General features: G+C 37.1%; 1 protein-coding gene across 1 annotated transcript in view; it reads left to right on the top strand.

The window, feature by feature from the left end:
* The first annotated feature begins 1,391 nt into the window (after nt 1–1,391).
* The window catches only part of med1l.L (mediator complex subunit 1 like L homeolog), a 39,879-nt gene continuing 30,696 nt past the window's right edge, over nt 1,392–10,574 (top strand). The window contains exons 1-5 of the mRNA XM_041566143.1: nt 1,392–1,558; nt 4,740–4,840; nt 5,865–5,949; nt 6,576–6,630; nt 7,502–7,634. Coding sequence (XP_041422077.1) covers nt 1,507–1,558; nt 4,740–4,840; nt 5,865–5,949; nt 6,576–6,630; nt 7,502–7,634 — 426 coding nt within the window. The 5' untranslated portion in view covers nt 1,392–1,506. The remainder of the gene's footprint in view (nt 1,559–4,739; nt 4,841–5,864; nt 5,950–6,575; nt 6,631–7,501; nt 7,635–10,574) is intronic.

Below are 10,574 nucleotides of genomic sequence, written 5' to 3'. Positions count from 1 at the left end.
GAAGGTCAAACAGGGGCTTAGATAGAGCACAGCTGGCTCTGATTGGCTGAACCTACATGACAAATAGGGCAGCTGAAGTTTTAAGGAAAAGCCATGTGAAAAGATGATGAGAGATGAGAACTTGCTGGTTACTCTTCTGGTTAAGTGGCAATCACAAGACCCAGTGCTCAATTCCCAGCAGAGCTTTAAACTATGTACAGGAATACCTACTGGCATTTAAAGGAGAAAAAAAAGTATATTTCAATGTATTGTGCATGCGTCTGCCACAGGAAATTTGACGAAAGAAGAAGCAGAAGAAGATGAAAGAAGAAGCAGAAGAAGATGATCACTCTGTGGTGCTTGCCGGAAGAACCCAGGCAGGTGCTCCTATTAGCAGAAAACTGCACTGGCCTGGAGCAGGTATACATAATAACCATATTCTGAATGGTTAAGTAGGAATTAAAGGTCAGTAACACCAAAAATACTTATAATGTACTATTAAGGGCAAGATTTTTTTATTTTAAGGGGAAACGATGTGGGTAAAACACTTAAATGGTGTAGTCGCGTGAAATTAGACAAGAATTTTTCTTGCAATTACACTATTGAAGTATTTTACCTGTGGAGATTCCCATAAGCATAAAAGGTATTTTTGGGCACTTTGACACCAGGGTGTAGTGCAGTTTCTGATGGGTGAAAAAGGGCTTGTCTGTCATTGCCCTAAAGGTTCAAAATGGTGTTAAGACTACAATTGTATAGCAGATGACAGACAAGCTATTTTGAATACAATAGTTTTTAAATATCATTCATGGCTACCTGGGATGAAAAGCTGAGAAATATTGCAATTGCAGCTGGACAAATATCTAAAAGTTCACTTTTAGATGTTACTTGCCCTTTAGTGACTTGGTGTAGTAAAATGAAAAACTTTGCTGCAATACTCTGAATGAATTCATAATTATATGTTAAGGGTCAGGAGTTAAGCCGTGTCCATGGTGGGGGGACTAATTTAGTGTTAACTTGGAGTAAAATGTTTGTTTATGCCAAAAAATCATTAAACTTCACAATCACCTGAATGCCAACTTTTTTTAAAGCCACCCTATGCCAAAGTTTTTTTTCAGCAAAAAGTAGGAGTAAAGTAATTTCGCCAGTTTAACTCTATTTTTCTGAATGTGATATTATTAGTTTCAGCAAAATGCAGTAGATATCTAAAAAAATCATACTGAGGTAAATTGTACTGTAGATTTGTGTTGGAGAAATTAGGTACTCCATATTAAACCATTGTATCCATTAAAAGGAGCAAGACTTTAATGAATTTTGCTTTCTTTTAACTACATTTTAATTCTAATGATATGTTTTACTCTATTGTATGTGTTGAGGCAGAATGAGTTAACAAAAAAAGGAGCATTTAGATTGGATGATTGGTTGTTATGGGGTGTGGCAAATCACAGAACTTGTGAGTGTGAGAGTTTTATTTCATGAATGTTTTGAGGATAAAGTCACTTCAGCTGAATCTGAAAAAAAGCCATCACCATGGAATTCTCTTTACTTCCTGCGCAACGGGAAAGTGAAGTAATTGGACTGGGTAAAAAAAACATTGATTTGCAATACAATATTGTAAACATGCTATTTTTGTCTTTGCCTTTTAGTAGTTAAATTGTAAAGAATGCATTTTAATTTGAATACATACATGTAAAATTTCAAGCCATTGCTTTAAAAAAATAATGCTTGGATTATAGTTGGCACTGATTTGTTGGAATCATCATGTTTCTGATACTATAATAATATTGTTTAACTAGAAGTCCACCTGCCCTGTCTTTCCTGCAGGGAAATATTCTCAGTGCTATAGAAGCCATCTCAGGTTCCAGAGTTTGGTTAGACGTCCTGAACTTTGTGGCCCCCTAATCATAAATGTAAAACAAGAAATACGTTTAAAGTTTAGAATTTAGTGCAGTTCTCAGAATATATTGCTAAATATATAGCTGTTATAAAGTTTACCAAAAGCAAACATGACTTTAAAGGTAAACATGGGATCATGGCCAGTTGGTGTACATATTTTGCATTGCTTAATCACTTTTAATGGACCCATGTAACTATGGGAGAAAAAAATGCACCTGCTGTAACCAATTACAACAAATTTAGATTGGTCTAGTGCAGTCTTGATAAATACTAAAATGTTTGTGCCTCTTCATCTTGCCTAATAATGCCCAAACTCTGCTGCCAGGCCCATTTCGAAGTATATGGTTGCTACAAGTTACTGTACTAGTGCAACCTTACACATGAGTTTGTGTTCTTCCCCTTGTCTGCAGGAATGCAAACATTACCAACATTTCATTAGTGCATGTACTGTTGAAAGTCCAGCTGCTTTTGTATGTCTTATAAATATAAAGTGGAATCGGGGTTAGTAGTACACTGAAAAAAGAGAGTTGCTGAGACTATAATGCCTCAGAAACACAAAAATAGATTAAGATGTGCATGCTAGTAGTTATATTGTTGCAAACTGAAGTCACAAAGAGTATTGTCCAACTGCATGTTCAGCTTATATGTACCCTTTTCATTTCCAAGTTTCCCTAATGTTTGCATTAAATGTCAAGGTATTGTAACACTATCTGTTTAGGGCATTTGTAATGCATGTTGAAGCATTAAAATACATGTATAATGTTTATATAGGTTTATTTAAAGAGATATTTCACCTTAACTTAACTTATCTTAACTTTCAGTATGTTATAGAATGACCAATTCTTTGCACATTTTCAGTTGGTCTTTTCTTAAATTATGCGCCTATATTTTCTGATTCTTTTCTAGTTTGGAAATTGGGGTTATTGACCCCAGCAGGCTAAAACTATTGCTCTGTGAGGCTACAGTGTTATTGTTACTTGTCTTCTTTGTATTTCTATTCTATATTCACATTCTCATTCAATTTATTGTTTGGTTGCTAGGGTAATTTGGGCCCTGGCAACCATATAGCCATCCAACACAACACCATGCAACTGCTTAAGATTTTGTAGAATGCTACAAAATCGGACCCCCCCCTTTTTCGTTAGAATGTAAAGTCTGCTCAGCCGGGGTAGGCAGAGTAGGCACGTGCCTAGGGTGCAAAGCTGGGGGGGCGCCAGGCATGTACATGCTCTGTCGCATCTCTCCCCATGTGCTTCTGCGCGCACACAGGTGCCACCTTGCACATGCACGCAGAAATACCAGTATGGGCACGCTCAGCCGGCACGGCCTGGTTGCCTAGGGCGCCTGTCGGGTCTGGCCTGGCTCTGCTGCTCAAAAAAAGTTGGGATGGTGTTGTTTGTTTACAACAGAGCTGTGGAGTCAGAAGCATTTTTTGGGTTTCTGGAGTCTGTCTCTAAAACTGTACCCACTCTGATACCTGATCATTTAACCCCCGTTATATTTTGCAGAACAGTTGGGGTTGCAGTTCAGATCTGGGGACCAGAGATAACACATTTATGTATAAAATATATTTTCCATAGACTGCAGTGGAATAGAATTATATTAATTTTAAAAATCTATTGAGCTGGGCCCGCTTGTATCAATCAGTGTTTGCTGCATTTATATACCCTTCTGTATTAACTCTAAATGTTAATTCTAGTAATCCTGTAGTTTAGAAGGTACATTGTTCTGAAAGCAGTACAGTGCTTGCTTGAATGTATTAAGAAATAACATTTGAATAGCAGAATTTTAAACATGGTAATAATCTTTTTCTCTGTAAGAAAAAATGAGGGGCCTTGACATCAGGTTTCTTTCCTTAAAACACTGCTTTAATCACAAAAAATATTGTTTTGATAAGCTTGCAAAACATTCCTAAATGTTTCATTCTGTTTCTGTGAGATAAGAGGTTAGCCATACATTAAATAAAAAAATGTATCTTGATTATGGAGAAATGTTAACAGTGCACAAAGTAGAGGCATGGGAAGTAGTGTGTACAAACTCTTCAAATTGGCTGGCGGGAAAAGGGTTATAATACTCAGATGTTACACATGCAACGTGTCAACATCATTTTTAATGGAAAATGTGTGACTAATACAGGTATAGGATCCCTTATCCGGAAACCCGATATCCAGAAAGCTCCAAATTACGTAATGGCTGTCTCCCATAGACTCATTTTATCCAAATAATCCAAATTTTTTAAAACGATTTCCTTTTTCTCTGTAATAATAAAACAGTAGCTTGTACTTGATCCCAACTAAGATATAACTAATCCTTATTGGAAGCAAAACCAGCCTATTGAGTTTATTTAATGTTTAAATGAATTTCTAGTAGACTTAAGGCACGAAGACCCAAATTACAGAAAGATCCGTTATCCGGAAAACCCCAGGTCCCAAGCATTCTGGATAACAGGTCCCATACCTGTAGTTGGACATGTTTTGCCATTTGAATCTAGACTTTGCTCCATGGGTAGTGCAAAAGTAGTATATAATACACAAAAGCCATGAATATCCTGTAAATTATATCCTTATAAACGGTGAGTAGTGATGTCATCAGTTATAAACGGTGAGTAGTGATGTCATTTCTGTCACATGACTTACTAAAATTTGTGTATTATAATAAATAAAGTACCCCCAGTTGTAAAATATGAGGATATTAGAAGTTACCTCGGAGTTCCATGACCTGTATAAAAACACTCGGCCTTCGGCCTCGTGTTTTTATATGGTCATGAAACTCCTCAGTAACTAATAATATCCTTATATTTTACAAGAGGGGGTACTTTATTCACTATATTATCTAAGGTGATGCCAAGCTTTTTACTTTTCTTACAGTTCACATGAAGCATCAGGAGAAAAGCCTTTTGGAAAAGCTGCATCGGAAATACTCCCAGAAGCCATGGAATGAAACAATTAAACTAACTAGACTGTGTTTGGTAATGCATAAATACATAGTCCCTTGTTACAATACCCATTACTTTTTGTACTTACCATGAGTCTGTATAATAATTTAAATCATAAAGCAAGATAGAACTGATGTCTTCTGCCAGAGAGCATTACAAATATAAGGAAATAACCTTTTTTTTTTATTTTTCATTGGTGCTATAACTCTGATTTAGCACACTTCCTTGTTACATGTTGCTCAGCAAAGCCTGACAGTATACATTGCATGAGACTTTTTTTACTCGGATGGTCCCTCACGGTGGTAAGAGTGCTGTAGTTGTACTTTAATACTCATATGCGGCATCAGTAGAACTACAGAAGAGACTAGGTGCCACTGGTACTTAAAACAAGTCCAGGTACATCCAAACTTACAAAATAAGTATGGTATGTTATCCATATGCAGCTGATAGTTGAACATTTTCGTTAGAACTGTAAAATATTACTCAATTCTAGACCTCTTACACACGGGAGTTCCAAATGCATCCTTTTATTCTACTTAGTCTTCAAACACAAAAACGTAGCATGTTGCCTTTATAAAAACACAATTAAATGTGAATGCAATGAAATGCAACTGTGAACGCTCATGAGTACAACCAGGCAGAATATAATGGAATCAATTAGCTAATGCATTTAGCTGCGCTCAAATATGCTTCGCTAAGAGTGAACCATGGTCAGTTAATTAGACCCTGTCATAGTACACCCTAAGGGGTGTAAGAGAGATGAAGCCTAAGGGCCCTAGCTAGGCGAAGCAGTTTAGTTTGTACTCCCCAGACATTACTCTCCTAGTGGAAACATACACGAAAACAAAAAACAAACAAAATATTATCCCATTAATTGCTCTGGTAAAGTGATATTTAAACAACTGATTTAATTTCTTTTTAACTTATGTTTTATGTGTTCCATAAAAAAATGTGTTCACAACCCCACTCTGTTGGCTCACTCTGTCTTACCCAAGGGCTAATTTTAATGTATGTACATGTTCATACAGCTTAACTATACCTGTTATATATTTGTTAGGACAAACCTGTTGGAAATGCTTTGAAGAGTGTGCTGTATCATCCAGTGTTGCAATGTCAGAACATGCTACAAGAAGCATTGCAAGGTAGGAAACCTGATCCGGAAATGTAACTCAGAAAGCTAGTTAGGCATTTCTTTAACATTTCCACTACCAAGCTTTACAGATGGTTTAATTATTTCTGGTAAAAAGTTGTTTTTGGTTTTTGCCAAACATGTCTGTTACTGGGACTAAATCTGTATAGAGCACATTGTGCAAGTGTTGAATTTTGCCTGGGTGTTCATGGGTACACTTTATACTGAATTCAAGTTCTTTGTGAACTGCAATAGTTTTTTTACCAACACCTCCCATGTAGATTTAATTTGCATAGCCTCATTCATATAGCACACTCATGTTGTTTGACATCAGTACTTATAGGTTATAAATGTTCTGCTCATGGGCGAACTTGATGGGATGGCCTGTGCAAGTTCACAGTTGGCAAATCTCCACTATCAGGGGAATATTTGATCCCCAAATATTTGTTGATCTTTTTAAATACCTTTAAAAACCTCATAGGCATCTATATCTCAGAGAGATCGTTCAATCTAGGCATGATGATGATACACAGTTCAACAATCAAAATGTCTGTTGTCCATGGGTGTATGTTCTTTTTCACACAAAGATAAGAAAATGTCAACTATTTTTTTGTTTTTCTCTTTATCTCTGGTTTCCAGCAAAATCCCTGTCTGTAATTTTGTCCCGTATAGAATGTATATCCAAACAAAAAGGGTAAGTCTTTTGTTTTTGTTACTGAAAATTACATTTTGAAATGGTTAAGGACAAGAAAGTGCCAATTACTGAGGGGGTGGCAGTTTGTATGGATGTTTCAGCACTGGCTCATATGCTGTAGATTGGTCAGATATTTTACAATATTTTGCATGAGCATTTTCTGGACCACCAGATTAGATGCACAGGAATACACTTTGTGAGCATGTGCTGTCTATGAAACCCCTGGAGGGACTGAACAAGGAAGATGGAACAGTGCTCACATTAAAGGTGACAATATTTCCTGGAAGTGTTAAACAAATTGGTACCTACCAGTGAATAAATGCTTTACTTACATTAGACTCTTAAGTGCTAAGCATGTAGATCCTATGTACTTGGTCCTTTTAAGAGCTCATCAGAGTCTGCTACAGGTTTCATTCATGTGCTGTGAGTTGCCTGTATGCACCATAGGTTATGTTAGAAGGGAGTGAGGGTATTTGGAGTACAGGGCCATATTATGGAACATTCTATTGGAATGCATGCAGTTCAATATACAAACTGACACTTCTGGGTCCCAAACATCCATATAAGCTTTTACTATTCATGCCCTGCCCCCCACATATTGTTGCATGCAAACTAAGAATGAAACGGTTGTAAAACAGTGCTAAAATGTATTTTTAGGATTGTTTTTGAGCACACAGTTCTTAACGATTGGTTTAAGTAAAGATCCCCTAAATTATTGCCTTGTAGAATGCTATTTGTTCTGTTGCATAGGTGCAGAACTCAAAAGAAAAAAACTTGTTTTTTCATGGCAATGTGAGTTTGATTGATATTTGTACAAATGCAAACTTAAAGGAAGAAAAAAAAAAATATGATATACTCTTTATTCAATTAGGCTGGAATCCCACCTTGGTCCTAATGAAAGAATTTGCTATATCACCTCAGAAATGTTTTACATAGAAGTGCAGGTTAAGAAAAATGGGAATGTATCTTCTGTCAAACTAGCTCATCATGGAGAAACACCTATGGTAACTTGATTTTTTTTTTATACATCCTAACATTCATCACTGAAAAAATGGTAATGCACTAATATTATATTGTGTGCTGTTTGCATGTCAATCTTAAGAGACATTATGACCTAAACCAGGGTTGTCCAAACTTTTAGTAACGAGGGCCAGATTTAGCTAATGTGCCCAAATATTGCTACGTGATTCCTGATTGCACTGTGCCGGAGGGCCGCATTATTATTAATTTCATGACGGAGGCTGAGGGCCGGTGTAAATTTGAAAATGGGCCTCAATTGGCCCCCAACTTTGGACATTTAATATACTTGAGGAAGATAATTTATCTGTAGCTGATGAATGGTTCGTCAACATTAAGATGGCGAGGCTTTGGAATGCCTTGTTGGATGATGATGTGATAGCGGATTCAGGTAATGACTTTAAGAGGGAGCCTAAATGACTTCCTGAAGAGGCCTAAAATCAGAAGCTTTTGTCAGAAATGAAATAAGATCAGGTACAAATACATAGTAAAATCTATAGTTGCACCAACGGGTAACTTTATTTTAAAAGCAGTAGGTAAAATTACACTGTAATATATTGCTATATTGCTATATTTTAAGCAAATTGTTATATTTTTTCCCCACAGTATTTTTTTCCAAGAGTTCTAGCATTATTAATGATGTGCATGAAGTTACAATCAAAGGTGCAGTTGTGCCTGATGTAGCAATATTGACACACAGGGAGTGTAGGTTTCATAAAGATGCGATGGATGCAATTTCTACATGCTTTTGCATTAGAATAACATCAATTTTGCTATGTGTGTTAAACAAAACATGAGTTGCAAAGTCACTTGAGGCCTTTAATGCAACTAGTGGGACCCTGAAACTGCTGACATGTCCATACTGCTAGTAATTCCAGGGTTCCCTTGTGTAAGCCCGCTTGGACAGTATTCAGCAGAGTAGGCTAGTCATGCTCTGTGGTACTCCCTGCAAGTGCAACAAGCATGTATGGGTGCAAGTACATTTTTATGAATAGGGTTAATGCAGACAATTTTCCATCAACTTTAGCTTTTTGCCCTTGTGGTTATATTTGTAAAAGAGCCGTATTTATTTAGCCTAGGGTAGGACAAAAGGATAATTCAAGGCTCGCATACTGTTTCCCAAGAACAAGCTATTTTTAGGACCTTGGTCCCTAGGAGAAAACTGTCCACAAGAAAGATTACAGTCCACATACCTTAAAGGTGACGCATACCTTTCGTCTTTTTCTACAGATCATATATATCCTAAAATTGAAAACAACACCGTTACTAACATTTTGATTTTGTAAAATAAAATAGGCCTAAATACTCTCAAGTGCTGCCCCCTTCTGTGACTTACACCTTGTTTCCTGTCTGATTCCAAGGCAGCTCTTTCTCCTTTAACAAATATGCAGACAAAGTCATCCAATAGCTAAGTCCAGGGGATTAAGCTGACCATCGTACGATCGGACTTTCCCCTCTCCCGACCGGCCACTAACCATTCCAATCAAATAAAGTAGAAAACGTCCGTTCTCTGCTGGACAAAAAATGACGGGACTCTCCACACACGTTCTGAAAAACGTACGAATCCTCGATTCGTACGATCAGATCTTTGCGTCTATGGCCAGCTTTAGTCTAGTTTCTGTTGCACCCATGAAAGCAGGGATTCGTTCAGAATTAATTTTGTAAAAATGATTTTATAAAAATGAAGTAGAATACATAATGGAGAAAGGTCATAAATTTACACTTTATTGTAAGAAGTTCACAGCTCCACTATGAAAAGCAGTCAACATAAGAACAGGTAGGGGCACACTGGAAGCAGACACACTTGGGGATTTAGCCGCTACTGCAGAAATCTGTCTGCCATTCATTGTCATGACTGCTGTGGAAGAATTAACAAATGTCCAGCCATCTCTACCTGTACACTAAAGAGACAGGATCTATGCAACTCTTTTATTTAATACATTAAGAAGTAAAATGCTTTAAAAAGTGGTTTTATTGATCACTACACATTATTGAAGCGAAAATACGTTAAAAATATGACTGGCACGTCTCCTTTAAAGCCCCAGCTGCTGACACATGCAGTGCAGCAGGACTGGGAGGTCAGTGGTGGGTTAAAAACTGAATTTCATGCTGATTTTCCAATAGCACCACAGTGATTAGAGCTGCATGTAGAGATGTGCACAATCCAATCCAGATCTGCTAATTTGTAGTAAGGGGATTAAACAATATAGTGTTACTGCAGCTGAGAGCAATGCTATAATGATCCCTTTGCCCCCAAACTGGTAGGAAAAATTATTCACAGCAGCACTGTGGATTGTGCCCTCTTCAAACTGGAGATAGTGCAGGAGAATAGTATAATAGCATAATAAAAGGGGCTTTGCAGAAGCAAGAGGAGAGAGTGAGGAATTTGAGAAAAGAGTGAAGTTAAGAGTGGAAGGCAGATGAGGAAAGCAGCATGAAAAAATGGGTAAAGGAAATAAAAATACAGAATGTAGCAGAGTTATAATAACCAGTCTTTATATATTACATGAGTACCCTTTTTTTCCTCTCCTTGTACAGTTAGGCCCATAAATCTTTGAACAGAGACAACTTTTTTCTAATTTTGGTTCTGTACATTACCACAATGAACTGCAGACTTTCAGCTTTAATTCAGTGGGTTGAGCAAAAAGATTGCATAAAATGTGAGGAACTAAAGCCCTTTTTTAATACAATGACTTAATTTCAGGGGCTCAAAAGAAATTGGACAATTGACTCAAAGGTTATTTTATGGGGTGTGGGCAATTCCTTTATTTCATTATCAATGAAGCAAATAAAAGCTACAATATTAGGAGTGGCAAAATCTACAGTTTGGTACATCCTGAGAAAGAAAGCACCGGTGAACTTGGCAACGCAAAAAGACCTGGAAGACAACAGTGGCGGATGATCGCAGAATCATTTCTGTGGTGAAG

Source organism: Xenopus laevis, chromosome 6L (genome assembly GCF_017654675.1).
Source record: "Xenopus laevis strain J_2021 chromosome 6L, Xenopus_laevis_v10.1, whole genome shotgun sequence".
NCBI lineage: Eukaryota > Metazoa > Chordata > Amphibia > Anura > Pipidae > Xenopus > Xenopus laevis.
This window is presented reverse-complemented; position numbering and strand designations above follow the sequence as displayed.